The sequence below is a fragment of the Vigna unguiculata genome, chromosome 3 (genome assembly GCF_004118075.2).
Source record: "Vigna unguiculata cultivar IT97K-499-35 chromosome 3, ASM411807v1, whole genome shotgun sequence".
Taxonomy (NCBI): domain Eukaryota; kingdom Viridiplantae; phylum Streptophyta; class Magnoliopsida; order Fabales; family Fabaceae; genus Vigna; species Vigna unguiculata.
Genome location: NC_040281.1, coordinates 7,165,572 through 7,185,587, shown reverse-complemented (window position 1 = coordinate 7,185,587; position 20,016 = coordinate 7,165,572). Strand labels below are relative to the sequence as shown.

The 20,016-nt window shown below is 33.9% G+C and overlaps 3 protein-coding genes across 6 annotated transcripts; 1 reads left to right on the top strand and 2 right to left on the bottom strand.

The window, feature by feature from the left end:
- Positions 1 to 387: 387 nt before the first annotated feature.
- LOC114177544 (phospholipase D delta-like) lies at positions 388 to 8,588 on the bottom strand. The gene is made up of 11 exons (XM_028062929.1): positions 8,333 to 8,588; positions 7,259 to 8,212; positions 6,704 to 6,850; positions 6,445 to 6,639; positions 5,381 to 5,662; positions 5,225 to 5,293; positions 4,963 to 5,113; positions 4,702 to 4,850; positions 4,156 to 4,326; positions 1,541 to 1,738; positions 388 to 1,131 (listed from the first exon to the last, which is right to left on the bottom strand). Exons 2-11 carry the CDS (start codon positions 8,204 to 8,206, stop codon positions 838 to 840), a joined length of 2,604 nt encoding a protein of 867 aa, XP_027918730.1. The 5' UTR covers positions 8,207 to 8,212; positions 8,333 to 8,588; the 3' UTR covers positions 388 to 837.
- A 1,090-nt stretch (positions 8,589 to 9,678) lies between these two features.
- Positions 9,679 to 11,896, top strand: LOC114176755 (protein yippee-like At4g27745). 4 transcript variants are annotated; one of them, XM_028061897.1, is made up of 4 exons: positions 9,679 to 9,840; positions 9,993 to 10,021; positions 10,156 to 10,282; positions 11,498 to 11,896. In XM_028061897.1, the coding sequence occupies exons 3-4, from the start codon at positions 10,190 to 10,192 to the stop codon at positions 11,723 to 11,725; spliced, it is 321 nt and encodes a 106-aa protein (XP_027917698.1). In that variant the 5' UTR covers positions 9,679 to 9,840; positions 9,993 to 10,021; positions 10,156 to 10,189; the 3' UTR covers positions 11,726 to 11,896. The 4 variants fall into 4 exon arrangements, with proteins under 4 accessions (XP_027917698.1, XP_027917699.1, XP_027917697.1 ...); XM_028061898.1 differs by having other exon boundaries at positions 9,719 to 9,784; XM_028061899.1 differs by lacking the exon at positions 9,679 to 9,840 and adding an exon at positions 9,900 to 9,917.
- Positions 11,897 to 13,275: 1,379 nt separating this feature from the next.
- Positions 13,276 to 15,979, bottom strand: LOC114176596 (pentatricopeptide repeat-containing protein At2g13600-like). The gene has a single exon (XM_028061678.1). The coding sequence runs from the start codon at positions 15,925 to 15,927 to the stop codon at positions 13,399 to 13,401; it is 2,529 nt and encodes an 842-aa protein (XP_027917479.1). The 5' UTR covers positions 15,928 to 15,979; the 3' UTR covers positions 13,276 to 13,398.
- Positions 15,980 to 20,016: the final 4,037 nt, after the last annotated feature.

Below are 20,016 nucleotides of genomic sequence, written 5' to 3'. Positions count from 1 at the left end.
ATATTTCTACACTATTATATAAATGGATTCTCCATGTACACATTTATTTTCATTTTTATTCTTTAAATACTCATTTTTTAACTTAAAATAATTACTTTATTAGTTTCACTATTCAAGTGATCGTTTTTTAAAATTTTATTTTTTAAATTTAACCCATTTTTTAAAATTAAAATAATTATCTATAATAAACTTATAAATATTTATATTTATTTTTATAATTATAATTATAATAATAGTAATTTTATCATTTTTTATTACGTCAACACACATGTTTTCACTAGTTCTTCATGATACAGATTGATATTAGCAAATTCTAACTACTATATAAAACAATGATGCCCCTTGTTTACTTATTTTTCTGATGAAGAACATAAAAAAGGATGATATTTCAAGGGCTGTACAAGGAAAGACATGACATTTACCAGATTAACAATCATCTCACCTTAACAAACATGAAAGTTTTTGATAAGGTTCTGACATTGTTTCTGTCAAAAATCTATGAATGAAAAAAGAAGAAAACTAATACTCAGTCCCTATAGGAAATGAAGGAGGATCCCCTAAGAAGAGAAAATGTTATGTGAATCACTAATGCAGTGTATTTCACAATCCTACATAAGAGTGATTATGCACTCACTATCAAATACACAAATTTACATACAAAGGCTATCAATTTAGTTGCAAAATAGGACCATTCCAAGATGTTACACATTGTGCTGGTAAAGATAATTTGCAGTGTATGATTTGGCTTTACTGTCATATCATTACCATTTTCTTGAGCTGCAATTCTTAGCAGCTGTATATCTGTTGGTTAATTTTTCCAAGACTTTCTTTGGTTAATCAGGTGGTTAGTTGATCTGGAAGTGAGTTTGCTGACCCAAGAACTTTGCCACCAACATCAGGAAAAGATTCATGATCATCTAGTGCACTCACTTTTCCATCCCTGCTGATCTTAACGGGATATTGCATCAAATGTCCCCTCATGTATTTCCCATCTTCGGACACATATATGCCCCAGTTTTGTTTTGCAATTGTGTTCACTTGTCTAACACATTCCAGGCTCTGAGGTTCACTAAAACAATGGTCAAGACTACCAAGGTGCTCAGCCCACAGTGACATTCTGTATCCATACACCTACACCAACACAATCAATGTAGGAATTGCCAATTACTGAGACAAGAAAAGATGAAATTTCATAACCAACACCTTTAAACTCAGTTGACTTTATGCTACTAGTCCACTGTGCTAGGGTTTCATCAGTTATGATTACAATCATTTAATCTGCTAAAATAATATACAAGTTAATTTTACTCAAATGATATAACTATTTAATGGGGGGTTGCCTGACTCTATAACACTCTGCTACTCAAATATGTGTGTGTGTGTGTGTGTGTGTATAAGTCATGTAAAAGTTAACTTTAATTTGTGAAAAGACCTTGTTTTGTGGAACTCAAAAGTTTCAGGAGACCCTTGTATTAATATGCTTATTTCCCAGTACAACAATTATTATATCTCATTAACAGATGTAGGTGGAGCTTCAAACCTGGCCACGTGGATGGGGTTTACTTTCTGTCCATGTATATTTTGGTTGATAAGCTCCCATAGCTATTTCTGTGTCCCTTGAACCATCTAATGATCTCTGGTTAATATTTGCTGATCCAATAATTACGTAATCGTCATCAACTATCATTCCTTTGGCATGAACATAAATCATAAAACGTCTGAATTTTTTTACTGCTACCTGACCAAAGAAAAGGAAAATAACAATATGATCATAAACTATCACCATACGACAGAAAAGGTTTGCAAATGGAGTTCCGTGCACCAAATTATTACTTCTCTAAAGGAATAGTCATCCTATAATGTTTTTGTCCTTTGTATTTTATATCATTTTCTATGTTTGTTCTGATTTCTCAAAACAAAGCAAGTAATCCTATAAAATATAGCAGGTGCTAGATAATCCAGATCAGGTGCCATGGGAGGCATATTTACTGTCTCAGTGACAAACAAAAAAGATCATCAAAGCCATATCAGGGTAAGCTGTTAGAAAGGGTAAAATCAGAAGGACAAATATGAGAAATATAACATTTTTTTTTCTCTTTTAGTTCTTCCTTTCAAGTGTACTTTTAGTCCATTAATAAAGGTTAAGGAATTTGATCCAGAAGACCATCAAATAAACATTTTTGTAATTGATTTTATCATCAACATGTTAGTTGTTAAGACATCGTATAACTCAACTTACTATAAGACTACTGTGTTAAGACATTGTACAACATCAAATCTTGTTTTTTTTTTCTTTATTCTTAATTCTCTTTATTACATGATAATTTCCCTTCTTTTTGTAGTAAGATAGATTATATTACTCTCAGACTGGATCACGTGCTTCTGCATAGCACATATATCATAGCTATATATCATAGTTAGGGATGTAAAAAGATCCGTAAATCCATCTAAAAACATTTCAAAGAAATAATATGGTAAATCAAATTTATTGTCTAAGAAGAAAATTTGTATATATATAGCATTAATCTCAGGGACCATAACTGAAAGAAAAAAAAAAAAAAACCTCACTCAATCCACGCTAGACCAAGCAAACAAAAACAAAGAAAAAACAAAACACCGATCAGTGCCTACGGAGCACGATTCTAACGACCACTCACAACAAAACGGTCACAGAGACCCTAGACGGTGGTGACATCCGATTTCATCACAATCTCATTGCTAATAGACTCTAAATCATTGTTCAGACCGTGCAAAACGGAAAGCGTGAGAAACGTGTCGAGCTTCTCGGACACGTTCCCCCTCGTGAGGAAAAACTCTACCTCTTCGGAAACCGAGAGGATCTTGTTGAGGTGGCCGAGCGAGTCGCCGTCTCGAACAATGAGCGCGAGCAGCTCGCCGACGCCGCAGCAGGACCTGTTCCAGAGGTCGCAGCAGGAACTGTAGGAACGGAAGTGAACCAGTAATGTAGGGTGGACGGATTGCCATAACAGGCGAACGAGTTTGTAATCGATTCGCATCCACTGGTCCCTTTCTTCTTCAGCGATTTCGATCGCTTTCTTCGTCAAGTGATCGGCGAGACCTTGGCCTCGGAGCCAGAGGAGAACGTAGCCCTCCCAGGAGAGGATGTTTTGGCCGTTAAACTTCACGGGGGTTATGACGGAAGTGGCGGGAAAGGGTAACGGTGTCGTTTTTATGGAGGAGGTTTCTTCTGGAGAACCAGATGCACAAGCAGAACAAGCAGAACAAGCAGAAAAAGCAGAGCCAGCAGAACAAGAAGAAGAAGAAGAAGCCATGAATAGAGATTGAAACTTGGAAAACGCTACGGGTATTGAGAAGAGTGGAGAAAGACATGCATGCTATTTCATGCAATATATATATATATATATATATATATATATATATATATTAGAAGTATATTGTAAATTGGGAAAATGAATATTAGGGATTTGATTTATTTAGGGAAAGAAGGAAATATGATTCTAATTTTACAGAATAAAGTAAAAAAGAACCAATCAGAAACAATACACAGAATATGTTATTTGGAGACACTTTTTTGAACATGAAGTTTTCCGTTTTCTTTACTCTAAATGTGTTGTCTTTTTCTTGCTGAGTAAATATTAAAATTAAATTACTCCAACCCACTTTGATATTCTTTGCTTTCAGATTGTAAATTTTTATTCAATCTTGAAGGAAAAAAACTTAACATTACAATTTGAAAAACAGAATCTTTGAAAAAATAAATTAATTTACTTTAAAAATCTTTAAAACAACGTAAAATTGCAGTAATAATTGAGCATGAATGTAAAGAAATTTTAGAGAAGTAATCAACAGTTTCTTGATAATGTAAAATAATAAAATAGTACTTTTGAAATATCTTTTTCTTTATAATAGAATATATTTGATTGTAACTTTTTGGCTTAATTAATTTCAAGTGTCTTATAAATTTGAATATTTTTATTTGAGTCTCTGTTGATTTTTCTAGTATATTTTAACTGTTTGATGAAAGGGCAAACACTGACAAGAATTAACTTCTTGTAGTTACTTAACAAGAAAGCACGTCAAGAAATTCTAATCTAAGTGTTCTATGAATATTTCAAACTGCACGCATGCAATGCTAACATTTGATTAAGGAAAAAGAAGGGTAGTTTAGCTTACCAAAGCGCGGTTTTCTGATGGATTTGGTGTTGAAGAAACATTTGCGCTTGAGGGTTCTCTCTTTCCGAGGCAGTAAAAATTGAGATAATCTTGTGGATGATACTGATCAGAGAGACCTGCTTTTTCAAGGGCATCAGCAACAATCTTGTACATCATAGACATTGTCTGTCCCTATAGTCAAACAAATTTCAAATGCAAAGGTTGTAATAGTTAAGTACCTTTCAAGGTTCAATCATCTTTATGCCAAACACAAGCATAAACAAATTGTGAATTCATTTTCTTCAACTAAAGGTGAAAGAAAGCACAAGTATGTGTGACTACTATGTAGGAATATATTTTCTTCAACTGATATCAAAACATGCATCAAGTTTGTGGTGATTTTAGATTACTAGAGCATTTCCATTATCCAAACATGCATCAAGTAATGTTCATCTGTTTGTGGAAGAAACAGGTTTTACCAAACTGACTACCTAATTTAGACAGACTTCTGCAGAAAGTACTGAAAATGTTAATCTGCAAAGTTTGTAGATTAGAAATTGGTCTGACCTGCCAGAACAAGATTTCTTGAACAGCAGCACTTGTTGGAACACCCTCTGGCCACATTGGTATAACTATATATACAGAAAAACGTTCATTTACACTGATCTTACCAGCAATTTTCAAAGCCAACTCCATGGGAACCAAGTGGTTTGCACCTGTTGAGATAAGAAATTGACCTTACAGTTGCAGTAGATTTTCAAAAGCTACAAATATAACATACAACACAATGCAGAAACTAACAAATGTGTTAAAATTAAGTTCATCTACCAGCTTTATTTTTATATGAAGGCCAGTGATAGGAGGAGCCCAGAAAATACTGATTCTCAATATATATAAAGTGCTCGGCAGATCTTATTGCTCTTACATAAGCAGTATGGATGCTCTGATCAACTTTCAAATTTTTTCCACACAAAAGATTCTGAAAAAAAGAAAATAGAAGAAGTTAAGGACTAATGTGAAGTTAATGAAAACAATATGCACTCAAAGTATAAAGGGGAATCAATTTTTCAACATATCCTTACAACCTTACCTGAGCCTTAGCTTTGTCAACATCCTTTGGAAAGCCCTTTACAGATCCAGAATCTATGGACCTAAACACCTGTATTTAATGCTAGCTCATAATCTTTCTGAACTTTATCAGGAAGGATGGTACATGTCATCAGATTCTATCGACATATTTCCATACCTGCACATTCCAACTTTCAGGATCACTTTCATCGGTTACATAAACAGCTTTTTCACCATTGGGGCAAGGAGCAGGTTTGACAATCCATGAAATTCGATCCAGCCGAAGCAAAGCATCATCATGCCAGTTTGTCACCTTTTTGAGCCTGAAATCACGCCATTTTTTGGCCTTCCTCCATCTTTGTTCAAAATTGGTTAATATATCATATGCTGCTGGACCTTCAATTTTACAATGTAAGTCATGCCATGGTTGCCTTGGAGCACACGAATTCGAACTTAGTTGCTGCATATAGCACACAGTTTGCAGTGTAAATTCCCATGATATTTTTTCCCTTTATTTGATGCTGATGTGTGCATTTTATTTTCTTTTCTCTTCCACCCAACCACACAGTGCACCATGTGATTGACATAATTGATTATGTTATGTGTACACATTCAAAACAAAATATCTCCACATGATGATGCATCATGAAGGTGATATCTTAAAAGAGTCACCAAATTGCTGTAAATTTATTTCTAACAGTAAGTTTATGCATGAACAAGTCAGCAGATAATAAACGTGTCACAAAACTGATCACATTTGAAAGTCAGTATTCATGAGGTGGATGAAATAAAGGTATGTTGAGCCAACTTTCAAGCATAATTTTGTGTTTGTAATTGTAAGGATGTATCGCAAACTGAATGCTTTATAGGACTGAATATTGGTTACTAAAGTGTCAATAATGGCACTAGTCAATGAGAATACTGTGATGGATGAGTAAAATATACAACATGATGATATCACACTTGAGTGTCTTTGGGTGGAAATAGGACTAATAAAGTAGATTATAGGATATCACATTCTGAATGGCCTTCACATTTTTTTATTTTGTTTATAGCACAATATCATTTGTTGATCCATGTGGGGGTTCACATTTGACGTACATGCCACAAGTTGGTATTATCTTTATTCCACTGTTTTTCTATACACTCAAGAAAAAGAAAGAGTATGCACATAAAGACATTTTATAAAATTCCCTTGCACTTTATTCTTTGAATTCTACAATGTTTACAATAAAAACTTACTTGAAAAGAAGGATTGTGAAAATCATTATGAAAAACTGTATCGATATCACGAAAAAGCCGATGCTCAGGGGTATCATATCTACCATCACATAGATCCAAACCACCAATAAAAGCAGTTATTTTCCGATTATTCCCAGAACCAAGACTGTCTACAAGCACACATTTCTGGTGATGTGTAAAGAGGGTTCCCACAACCTGGACCAAATGATTCAATCAAATTAGTATTGTTTTGAGTTTTAGCTGAAAAAGGAGAAAGTACACTACTAGATTCAATGCAACAACTCCATGCCTGTTGCTTGAAAATACTGAGCTTATTGCTTGCATAACGTGGAGATAGCACACAATGAACAGTGGAATGTTTGAAAAACTTCTTAGTTTCCTCATCATGAGTCTGCATGACACCATCCTGCAATAAACAAACTACATATTATAATGTAGATTAATATTAATCTCGGTGACACAGGTGTACAAAGCTGTTATGCAACCATATCTACATTACAACAATCCATGAAGGAAATATCAAGAGCCTAACACCTCATTACTCAAAGTTGATAATGCACAAGGCAGTCTAAGCAAATCCACCACCATAAAGAAGAAACATAACTACGTTTTACTTCAGAACCCACTTCTATCTTAAATAGGACTCTTCTTTGAACAACTTTATGGTATGAAAGTAATATCAAGGATTTTTTGTCCAGTGAGTTAAACTTAGTTAGCAAACGAAGCAATTATTCAGGACCAAGAAAACACTAACTTGGATAGAATTTGTTGAGGAAATCAATAGATATCATTGTGATCAGGGTAAAGAGATTACAGTTTTCAAAAGAAACTTGTCATGTGAAGTTCTGTCGTCCCAAATCAGCACAACCACTCGGAGTCCTTCTTGTGACTTGTACTTCAACAGCTCTCCAAGTGAAAGCTCTCCCCCTGAAGGTACTGGCTTTTTTGCCTCTCTGATAAGCCTAACTGGGTGGTAAACCGACCATCCTATAATGTATATCATGTGATGAGCTTCCAAAATTGCATGACATATGTCTTCCCAACATTTATTTTGCTGAAACATTTTTCCACCCTCAAGTGGAATTTCAGGTAGCATACCATCTGGTATATGTGCATCCTGATACAGAGTCACACTCCCTCCTTTCCTGAGAGGGAAATAGGTTTTAGAAACTCCTAAATATGCTGTCCCATCCTCATTCATTAATTTTTGGTTACGGTCCACTTCTATTGGCTTATATTGAACAGAAAGATGCAGTTCAGGATAAGGTTTTAAGCAGTTTCCATACTGACCAATGATGGGAAACCAATCGTTGACAGGATTTCCTGAAATTATCTTGTAAACAGGTATCTCCACCACTCCAATGAGTTCAGCCCCCAGAATATCATTATCCTTCACGAGAAACTCCACTTTATGAGCAGGGTGAGCAACAGGCACGATAAATTGCTCATCCCAGGAAGGGTTCTCACAGTTAGGAATCACTCTAGTTCGAGCAACGGTTGCCCCAGCTATGCATACTGAAACATAAGGGTCACTTGTTATCATCTTATCTTTTCCACCGAGTGACTTTCCTTTCATAAATGGAGGATGGCACATGTTGCCCAAAGTCATACATTTTCTAACTGCTTCTGAAGACAAATCTAAATTTGGAAGAGACTTGGCTTCAATTATCAATAGATCTAAGTCACCATGTAAGAAAACCGCATCATGATGGCCTTCATGCTCCCTGGGAGGACAGCCGTGGGAAGTGCCAGGAGAATCCATTCCAACCTGTGAACTCAAAGATGCATGTTCTCTAAATCAAACACCTTATGTTCATGTTGTAAAATCCACAATCTAGATGCAAGAGCGTTATGGAGAATGATTTAAAAAATGTATCATGTTTATCACCTTAAGATCCTTTCAGTTATCTCATGCCATCATCTTTTAGCCCTAAGGAAAACATGCATGAAGCCATGTTCAACATGTTTCTTCAACAAGTTTTCAGGTTTCAGTTTCTTCCACCAGAAGAAGAAAATTGATCACCTGGAGAAAAGAGGCGTGAAGAAGAAGAAGAAGCCAATGGCAGGAAATAAAAATAAAACATGAAAAAGAAATGAAATTTGGGTGTATATGGATTCATGTAATGTTGCAATTCAGAGCATGGTCCAACACCACGTCCACAATCCGAAAATGGTGGCAAATTTCATGCATTCCAGAATTGGCAAATTCCAAACCAAAACCATGTATGGGACCAAAAAATTTACAAAATTTAAGAAAGGACAAATATCAAAACAGAAAGAGATTGGTCAGGTGTCACTCTTTTTTTTTTTTAATATAAATAAATAAATAACAATCTCAATAATCTTTCTCCATTTATTTACCTAAATCTGCTTTGGGAACCAATTTCCCAACATGTTTTTTTTAATTGATTTTATAATTAAAAATGGGATAATCGATTTCTCATTGGCGCCATTAGTTTTAAAGTTTTTTTTTTATGTATTTTGATTTTAAAAATTTGTTTAGTTATTTTAAAATTTGTTTTTGAAATAAAAAATAAAATAAACAACAAATGTTTTTTTAATTATTTGGAAATTTAAATATTTTTTGAATAAAACTGAGAGCGTGGTTATAAAATAAAAAATAAACGATTACTTAGAGTAGAAAAATAAAATATTATTAGTTTAATGAAAAGTATATTAAATTTTTGTAATTAGAAAAATTCCAGTTTAAATAACATATAAGGATTTCAAATAATGATAAAGAATTTTGGATTTATAATATAACACACAATGGATAAATTAAAATGGAGCAACATTTGAAAATCCAAAAAACACAAAGTTTCACATTTAATTTTTTCTTCCTCAAATTCTTTTTCTAGTTCAGACCAAAACTCACTAATCTTTGAAACTTAAATAAATAACCACTAACTTAGTAAATAAATTATTTTTTGGAAAAAGAAATACTTATATTTCCCAAATTTTATCTCTTTTTGTTAAACTTTATAATAAATAGTAGTTTTTTTTTTTTTTACATAAAACTAGGCTTCATTTAATTTTGGTCATAATTTTGTAAACGTGGAAGTTTAGTCCTCATAAAAATAAATTGAATTGTATATATAGGCTTCTAGTTTTATAAAATTGAACAATTCATCATGTCCACAAATAAACTATATAAAATCTATAATAAAAATGTTGATGTGTCTATAACTAATAATAATGTTTGTTGATATAATGTAAAACTGAAATTGTTAACTTTTGAAAAATTGAAAGACCAAACATATATTATTATATTTTTGTAGGAACAAAAATTAGAAATTAACAAAAATCAGATTCGGATTCATTCTTCATAGAAAAATTCAAGGCAAGGGGTTCCAACCTCTGTCACCCTTTATGGGACTCAATGATGAATGAAATTGGGTTTATATCTTTAGTTGCTCTTACTTTTCTGTATTCAGGATATTATTATGCGTAGTGTTGCTGTTTATATCACTGCTGTTCGGAACTTTTCCTTTTCTCTTTGCTTTTTTCTCAGAATTTGCGAATGATTCTGGCTTAATGTCTTGTTGCAGATCTTTGGGTCATCTTTCGGTGGTTGCAGGTAAAGAAATTTCGTTACTTTCCAACTAACTACTCACTTTTTTTTCTCTTGGGTTTGCAGATCTAAACCTCTTGTGTGTTCTTCTCACTCTTGCATAACTGAGATTTTTAGTTTTGCTTTTTTCATGTTTTCAGATAAAGGAGGTGTTTAGTTTGCAATTGTTGACAAATGGGGGAAACCATAGGGCCTCGCTTATACTGTTGTTGTAATTGTAGGAACCAAGTCTCCCTCCATGACGATATAATTGCTAAAACCTTTCAGGTTGGGATTTTTTTTCTGTTTCTTTATCGAGCATTTATAAATTTGTGGATGTTTGATGAAAATGTTACTTGTTCTTTGCGGTTCATTTGATGAAATTTTACACATGCTTTCTCTACTGGGTCGTTTTTTTGTTATCGGTGCTGATAAAATGGTGCTTTATAAATCTTCTCGTGTATTGTGCTTTGTTTTGAAGAAGGTAAAGTGGTGGCGGGGGTAAGATCATGATCATATTGTTAGATTTCTAATACTTGAGGTGAAAAGAAGAGATAGAAAAAGAGAAAAAGTAGAGTGCTGTGTTATAAATGTTGGAAGTCCAAAATTGTTTCATATAAACTCTTGCGGTCTATTGTGCTTCCATGGTGAGTTTCCCTTCATGAATTGGCTACGGCAATTGGCAAAACTCCACCATGGTAGAAGTAGAAAAGAGCTGAGAGGAGAGTATGGTAGACATGAGAAAGAAGAAACCAATTCATAGATGATTATAATTTTTCATTTTGCTAACATGAATCTTTGGCCCGGTAGTTTAGAAGGACTTGAGGAATATAGTTGAAGTTAAGGTCTGTAAATGAAGGAAAGCAGTGTGAGCTTGTTTTAATGTGGCTGGATCCCAGAGCCAAGAATGTACATTTCTCAGAGGTCATTTTGGGTAGAGTTTTTTGGGAGATTGCCTATGTATGTGAAGACATTTTAAGCTCCTTTTAAACTTCCTTAAAATCAACTCCCTTTGGCTTACAGGAATATGTTTATGGTTAACTTCACCATGTATGCTAGCATGTACTAAACTTATAGAGCAATTGAGAATGAACTTTTTTCTTAAGTTAAAACCAACGTACACTAATTCTACAGAGTAGTTTAAGTAGAAGTTAATTTTATAGTATGAAAATTTTATCTAATTTTTCTTCTAAAAGTTCTTGAAAGGAGTCATGTCAGATACTGTACATACAAGTTCAATACTTTTAACTGCATTTATAATTTCTAAACATGCATTTTGTGAACTTCATGTAAATACTAGTACTGATCAGAGTATCACAATAATTAGGTAATTTTTACATTTAAATGTTTATGATGCCTTACACTCTTTTCTGAAACATTAAAACTCCCTTCTGGTTTAAACTATTTATTTACATTTATATAATGATTATATTGTCCTATAATATGTAAAATTTGGTTGATGAAACTTATCTGACAGTTGTTTGATACTAATGTTTTGAGTAGGGAAGGTATGGTCGAGGTTTTCTGTTCTCTCATGCAATGAACATTGTGGTAGGGCCAAAAGAAGACAGACACCTGATGACTGGGCTACACACTGTTGCTGATGTTTACTGTGGAGACTGCCATGAAGTGTTGGGTTGGAAATATGAAAGAGCTTATGAAGCATCACAGAAGTACAAGGAAGGAAAATTCATACTTGAAAAATCCAAAATTGTAATGGAGAACTGGTAGCATTGACTTTTGATTTTCCTTAATATATTAGTTCCAATCATCATGGTGCTTGTTCACTCATTGTTAAGATGTAAAAGGAGGGTCTTGTTTTACCTGTCTGAAATTTGTGAATTGTGTTCTTCAATTTCGTTATCACCTGGTGTTGTCAATAGAAGTAATGTTGGAAGATAAGATGTTTATTCCTAGAAGGTAAAAATGACTTCCGGATTCTGCAATTTAGAAGTCATTTTTCTCTAAAAAATGTGAATTCTAGATTCCACGGTCTGTGGCTTTGGGATTACACAATTAAAAAGTCATTTTCGGTTTCTGGATTTTGCAAGAAGAGAGAGAAATTGTCTTCGAGATTGTGTAATCGGGAAAGGACAAAATGGGAAATTTTTTTATATGAGGATATGAGGGTGCAAGAAGAAACAGCCCATATAAGTTCATTAGTGAAGTCCAACCAGTAAAGTCCATCCTGCAAAGTATGTAGACAAATTCTTCTCGCACATCCATATTTTGCGTTTTGCACCCGCAAAAATATAAACTTTTCATTTTGTTCTTTTCAAATTGTATAATTTCGAAGTCAAAAATATTTTTGGATGTACAATTTAGAAGAAAAAAAAGACTTTTAGAAGGTATAATTCATAAGTTAAAACTTACTTTTCGAATTGCACAATCTGTTTTTTTTAACCCTCTTCAACTCCCAAAAAGTCATTTATAACTTTTGGATTATGTAATTTGAAAGTATCCTTTTTCTTAAATACCTTCTTGATGATACAATGTAGATGCCATTTTTTAACTTTTAGGTTATATAATTTCGAAATCTCTTTTTATGAAAAGTTGATTTTAAAATTTTTTAATTTAAAAGCTTTCTAGATTACACATTCTCATTTCTAACTTCTAAATTTTATAATTTGAAAAAAGACAAAATGAAAATTTTTATATTCATGGAGACAATGACAAAAATATAAAAATTGTAGGAAGAATTTGTGAACCGTGTAATTCAAAGAGACTCATTCTTGAGAAGTCTATCTAGGCAAATTGTATTCGTTTTGAACCATTTTAAAAAAAATCAACTATGAATTGTCTAATATAAAATATTTGTCAGAAATGGCAGTATAGTTTGTATTTTCTTAGCCACCTAACAAACATCTATTTAAATTGTATTTACTTAATCAATAATTTTATATTAAATGAAATATTATATCAACATCCAATGGCCATGTAGCCATAAAATAATATTTGGGGAAATTATATATATATATTAGAAAAAACTACTTTTACTTAATTTGCATATTTTATTTATTAGCAGTGTATATTCAAAAAATATATTTATCTTAAATCCTTTATTTATTAGTGTTATGTTTTATATAAAATTATAAAAAACCTAGAAGGGTTAAGGAGAACCTACTAATTTAACTCGTGGATAAAACGAATAGGACTAAAAACACCAACAATTCAAATGTACTCAAAATTTCAAGAGTCATTAGTTAATGATGATTTTGGGTAGCAACCAGACCAATCCCAAATGTTCATAAATTGAGTTCGTGTTTTTATAAAAAGCCACAATATTTCCTTTAGTTGATTACACTACATTGATATGTTTCAGAAAATATATTCCTATGTTTGAGGTGGATTAGGAAGTTATATAAAATGTGTGTCAGTGTGTATTTAATAACCATCTGCTCAAGTTATAAATGATTTATATGCTTTATTCTAATTAATTTGGTTAAACTGTTCAGAACAGAATATATGTCGTGTGTTCTTTTGTGAGTCTTATCATTTGCAACGAACACATGAATGCCATCTCTATCTTCCATCCAACTGCACCCTGGACTCTTTTGCATTCCCATATCTTTCATTAATTGTCTGGTTTGAGCAAGATAATGCCATTTCCCCACAGAAGCATACAAGTTTGCCAACATAACATAGTTTCCAGGATTATCAGGCTCCAATTCTATGAGTTTTTCTGCTGCTACTTCACCCAAGGTATCTTCATTGTGAATAAAACAACCACCCAGCAGAGCATTCCAGGTCACTGCATCAGCTTCCATTGGCAGGTTCTTGATAAGCTTATATGCTTCGTAGAGCTTGCCTGCACGACTCAACAGATCAACCATACATGTATAATGCTTCAAAGAGGGTGCCACATTGTAAGTTGCCATCAAATCAAAGCATTCATGACCAATCTCCAATGATCCAGCATGAACACATGAAGAAAGAACTGCTAGAAAAGTCACATGGTCTGGTCTTACTTTGTCAGATAACATTCTGTGAAAAAGAGCAATTCCTTCATCCCCGTATCCGTGCATGGCATAGGCAGTGATCATAGCATTGTGCGACACCAAATTATGATCTGAAATCCTGTTATATACACGATAGCATTGCTTAACATCCCCACATTTTGCATACATATCCACTAGGGCAGCTCCAATGTGAACATATGAGTCGTGCCCGGCTCTTATGGAATATGCATGGACCTGCTTTCCTCGTTGGATTGTAGCTAACTTGGAGCATGCAGCTAAAATCATTCCTACTGTGTATATGTCAGGCCTAAAATTTGCAATCTGTATTTCGGTGAACAATTGCATTGCAGAATCACACCGTTTATTTTCCACATAACCAGCTATAATACCATTCCATGTATACACATTTGGTTCAAAACCTTCTCTTTTCATTTTCTGGAGAAGTTCTCCAATCTTTTCAGTTTGATCGGAGCGGGCATAGCCTGAAATCAAAGCGTTCCAAGTTGGAAGATCAGTTTCAGTTACATCATCAAATGCCCTTTGTGCAGCCACTAGGTCCCTGCATTTAGAGTACATTTCTACCAAAGCTCCACCAACAAAACTGTTGAACTGCAGACCTTTGACAATGGCATGGGAATGTATCTCTTTCCCTCGTTGAATAGAAGCCATATCAGCACAGCCAGCAAGAACACTTCCTAGAGTGAAAGAATCAGGCTCAATTCCTACCTTCAGCAAATCTCTGAACAAGCTAAAAGCTTCATCAAACATAGAATATGCCACATACCCTGATATCATAGAATTCCATGATATTCTGTCCCTTTCTACACCTTTTTTCTCCATCTGGTCAAACAACTCCCTGGCCCTAAAGACGTTGCCATTCTCCCAGTAACCAGCTATCACTGCATTGTAAGATGCAGCACATTTCCTTGAAAATCTGGAAAACATTTTGAAGGCACTTTCCATATCACCGCACCTTCTATACATATCCACTAACCCATTCACAACAAAAGCATTAGAGAAAAATTCATGTCTAACAACATAGCCATGCAGTTCTTTCCCAAGGTATAGCCATTGCATCCTCCCGCAAGCCGGAAGAACACTGGCCAGAGTTTGAGCATTCGGTCTCATCCCTGCTTCCAACACCATTCTAGAAAGCAGTTTAACTGACTCAACATAGTAACCGTTTTGCGCGAATCCACCAATCACCACGCTCCAAGAAACAAGATTAGGTGCTACACCACACTCACCCGCAGTCATATTTTGTAAGAGATCCAACGCCTCGTATACCAATCCATTAGCAACACAAGCAGTGATCAAAGAATTCCAAGAGACACAATCCTTTTGGGGCATTCCTTCTAGAACTTTCTTAGCCTCATCTAAGCTCCCACATTTACCATACATATCTATCAAAGCATTACCAACGTAAATATTCTTAACAAACCCATATTTCAACGCCATCCCATGCAGTTGCCTACCCAGCTCCACAGCACAAAGCCCACAACAGACCTTCAACACCACAGGGAACACGAAAAACTCCAATCGCACTGCTTCATACAGCAATTGTTCAAAGAGCAAGAAGGCTTCCTCAAAGAACCCCATTTCAACGTGGACACGCAGGAGTGCGGCCCATGAGTGCAAATTTCTAAAGGGCATTGTGTCGAACATGTGGCATGCGTTCTGGAAAGAGCAGCTTCTTGCGTACATCTGGAGCAACTTGGTGGTAACAAACTCGTGGGCTTGAAACCCTGACTTTATGGAGTGGGCGTGAAGCTGTTTTCCGAAGGTGGGGGACCCACAAGTGTCGAGAATGGAAGCGTAGGTGGCGGAACTCGGTGGCTCATTGTAAAGTTTGGATCTTTGGTTTGAGGAGTGAGGAAGAGAGAGGCTTGCACGGTTGGTAGAAGAACCAATTGATGATGGGGGTTGAGTGAAGTGTTGTGAGGGACTGAAAGCTTCCCAAACCAAAGTCTGCATCTTGAAGACAGAGACAATGGAACACAACACTCGATTCACATAGACAAATACATGTTGATGTTTCTTTAGTTATTTCAAAATATCGGTTTGAATATATTAATAATACATAAAAAAATAAAATATCTATCATAATTTAAAATGTTTACAAAGGAAAATTTCATAATTTAAGATTGCTAAGACATATTTGATTTATTGTATTTTTAACTTGGTATTATCTACTATTGTGATTAAAAACCTTTTTAAATGTTTTAAAATTTACATTTATTACTTTACTTTCGAATTGTGATACATACAATATTATCTATCACGTCTATGTAATGGCAGATTTGTTATGTTTTAGCTTGATTTTTATTTTAATGAAAATAAAAAATCATTTTATTTTTAGAATTATTCAATTTGGTTCCTATTTTTGTTGTATGGTCAATTTGGTCATCATTTATGTAAAATTGCATTCCATCAAGTTCTTTTGGTAAACGGTGTTAAAATTGTTAACGACACAGTAACAACGTGGAACTGTTTGGAGTACATGTCAAATTTTTGCAGTGACGTTGACACTATTCATTTTTTATGACCGTTGTAGGTTTAAAAGTGAATGAAATCCAATTGGAGAAGAAATTAGGGTTTGCAGCAAATTTGTGGCCAACAAGAAACGTATGCACAATCCACATGGTGATTTTGAAATCCTGTTTGTGAGGTATGTCTCATCACCATTCGTCTTCCTCCTCTTGCTGTAATAGTTGGGGGCAGTCAAGTTGCAGTAGGTCTCATATTCGTGGTTCCAAGGGTATGGGTATAATACACATTTGTAAATGTGGAGAAGTTGCACTGGTTCGAGTGGCAAGAACTTCGAAGAATAATGGTAGACAATTTTAGGGTTGTTCTAAGTACAAGAGTGTTGTTTGCAGTGATATGGTGTGGTGTAACTACTTCAAATGGTGTGATGAAGAATTATATGATGAAATGGATGGTATTATAGCCCAGCAAAGGATGAAGATTTTTGAATTGGAGATTTCTATGAGGGTTATGAAGAAAACGATCCAATTTTTCCTAGGATTAGTTATTGTTATTGTTGTAATCTTTATAGTAATGGTGCCATAAATGTTAAAAATCAATGTGTTTAGGTGAGGATGTTGTTTTAGAGGTGTTGATCAAGTTACGAATGTTAAAAAACCAGTCACTGGCTTTGCATTGTAATTTATGAATGAAGTTATGAATGTTTTTTATGTTCTAGATGAAGCAGGGTTGAGTAATCTTTATCTTGTTCTGGATGCATGAATCTTTATGTCTGTTTAAGTTGTTCAATTTGGTCCCAACTCTAGTTTAAATAGGTTCAGTTAAGTCTCTATTTTCATTTAAATTGTTCAATTTGGTCCCTATTTTAAGTTTAAAATGTTCAATAAGTCCCTATTTTTGTGAAAATTAGTGTAGTAGAGTCCGTAATTTTATAAGAAAACCTGACAATCAGAAGTGCAAAATATAGCAAAATATAATTCAATCTATACTTTGGTAAGACAACCCGCCAAACACAAAAGCACAAATGGCAATCACAACTCCAATAATGGAGACCAATATTCATTTAAGTGCAATCAGAACCTGTTTACTCATGTAATTCAGATGTTAAACAAAAGTCAAGTGCTGGACAAACAAAGTTAACAAAATAGAGTACCAATTACTACAAAATTACACCAAAAGAGGCCTAAATACATTTCACACAAAATGTGGTCTCCTAAGCAGGCAGCCTAATTAAAAACACCAAAGGATCTTCAAGTTGGTCTTCGAATCTACAATTTCTACCTTCTGCTTGGTTGCCTAGTCTATATTGAGACTTCATGTGGTTGTTGTGTAGGTTGTGTTGCTTGTGAGTACTGCTAACTTGATGAGGATGATGGTTGTTGTGTAGGCTATGTTGGTTGTGTGGACTGCTGACTTGATCGGGGTGGTGGTTACTCTATAGGCTGTGTTTGTGGAGGGACTTGTGGACAATTACTTCTGTTATGTCCCACTACACGGTAGACCCTACATCTCTTTTGATGGCCACCTTTCCTCAACACTGTATCATTTTTCTTTAACTCCCACGACTCCAATCTCCTCTTTTTCTTTGGCCTCCTAGGTAATCTCCTTTTGAGGGGGGTTGCACATTATTATAGGAAGTCCTCTCCTAGAGCAGCTGCCCATTGACTAGATAGATTATGGAGCGATATGTTTCTTCATACTGCAAATTCTAAACCAGTGTGTTATGAACTCCTCTGCATTCAAATTTAAGAACCTCATTGTAGTAAGTGCATGACAACAGGGAATACCACTGGGTCACATGACCAATCATCAATAAATACACCCACATATAAAAGTCCACCATTTTGAACAAAATGTCCACCATGGTGCACCACAACCTTAAATCTCTAGTCACACGTCTAAAAGAAAAAATAAAATAACATAATATCAATTAAACGGTGGACCACAACTGAAAAACACATAAAAAAAAGAAACATAAGGGGACCACTGAAACATAAAATATTAACACTCTCCACTATCGAAAGCGGCAACACAAACAACAAATCAACGAAAAAGTTACACTTTAGAACCCACCGCAATTAAACGTGGGACCACAACAAAAGTATAAAAACCCCATCGGCAAACCCACCGCAAGCGAGACCAACCCTCCAAACTGCTTGAAGACGAACTTGATCCACAAACAAAGCACAATTTCGAAGTCAAATGTATCGAAGTGGAATGTAAGCGGAAGAAGATTTCAGCAAATTGATTTTTCCCTTTCTCACAAACCCTAATTTCGTGCCTACGAACTCTTATTTTTCCCCTTTCTCTCGCTGCACAATTTCTCTTGCTACATTTAAGTTACGCTTACCTACTTTTTTACTTTTTAACTTAACTTAGTTATTTTTTTCCAAATTGTTAAAATTAATAAACACACTGCTAACAAAAATGCATAACGAGCCACGTCACACGTTGTCACTGTTCCGTTAACAGTTTTAACACCGTTTGCTAAAAGGACTTGATTGAATGCAGTTTTACAAAATTGAGAACCAAATTGACCAAACAACGAAAATAAAAACCAAATTAAATATTTTTTAGGAAAACAAGGACCAAATTTATATTTAAGACTTAGAATTAAAAAAAATATCAATTAATACTTATGACTAGTCGGTATCAACAATAATAGTTACACAATAAACGCGACTAGTAACCTAAAAAATTCCTCTACAATAAAAAGAAAATTTTCTATATTAGTTTATTATAAAACTTACGTATGTAATACTCAAATTTCAAGCAACCTAGCTTGTGGCTTGTGGGTATAAAATTTATGATGAAAATTTAGTCTTTATGAGGAAATAATTAAGATCTAATAATTCATTTTAAACTGTAGAAACTATTTAGTACATTTATATCATTCGAATAAACACTGTCGTTAACTTATTTATTTATTTATTCATTCGAGTTTTTTTGCCAATTCATATAATTTAGGACGAAAAATCCAATTAAAATATAAAAAAAAAATTGGAAAGGAAAATTAATGAGATTGATTGACTCTAAATAAAAACGATTGAGTATTATAAAAGCATCATCAATAAAATTGACTGTATTAAAAAATTTCAAGATGTTTAATTAAAAAGCCATGTCATCAATTAAATATAAATAAAATTTGCACCAGTATAAAATATCTTAATATTTAGAAATCAAATAAGGAAACATCATTTATAATGTAAACTTGTAATCACTTAAATTATAAATGAATTATTTATTAGTTAGGATTACTTTAGAAACACTAAAGGCATTCAATTCCATTTGAAGAACACATGATTCATTCTTCACACATATTAAGAAGTAAATTATTATTTGCCAATACCTCTGCAACACAGGTTAAGACACATATGACATCAGAACCTGTTTAAATACTATTCTCCTTAGATATTTCTAAAATTATAAAAATCTTCAATAAACTAAAACTAATTTATAAATAAATAATTTTAAAACAGTAATCACGAATAAATTAACTTTAACTCGTGAAAAACTTGTTTAATTTATCCTTGTTTTTCTTACTATTGGAGAAATTTATCCAATCAAACTTCTAAT

Bases quoted from the DNA above. Each gene is read 5' to 3' on its own strand.
- LOC114177544 (XM_028062929.1), bottom strand. From the start codon at position 8,206: ATGGATTCTCCTGGCACTTCCCACGGCTGTCCTCCCAGGGAGCATGAA. The intron at 6,851-7,258 runs GTAATCTCTTTA...TGTTTATTGCAG, and splicing joins ACAAGTTTCTTTTGAAAACT to GATGGTGTCATGCAGACTCA. The intron at 4,327-4,701 runs GTCAGACCAATT...GTTTGACTATAG, and splicing joins AAGAAATCTTGTTCTGGCAG to GGACAGACAATGTCTATGAT.
- LOC114176755 (XM_028061897.1), top strand. From the start codon at position 10,190: ATGGGGGAAACCATAGGGCCTCGCTTATACTGTTGTTGTAATTGTAGG. The intron at 10,283-11,497 runs GTTGGGATTTTT...TGTTTTGAGTAG, and splicing joins TAATTGCTAAAACCTTTCAG to GGAAGGTATGGTCGAGGTTT.
- LOC114176596 (XM_028061678.1), bottom strand. From the start codon at position 15,927: ATGCAGACTTTGGTTTGGGAAGCTTTCAGTCCCTCACAACACTTCACT.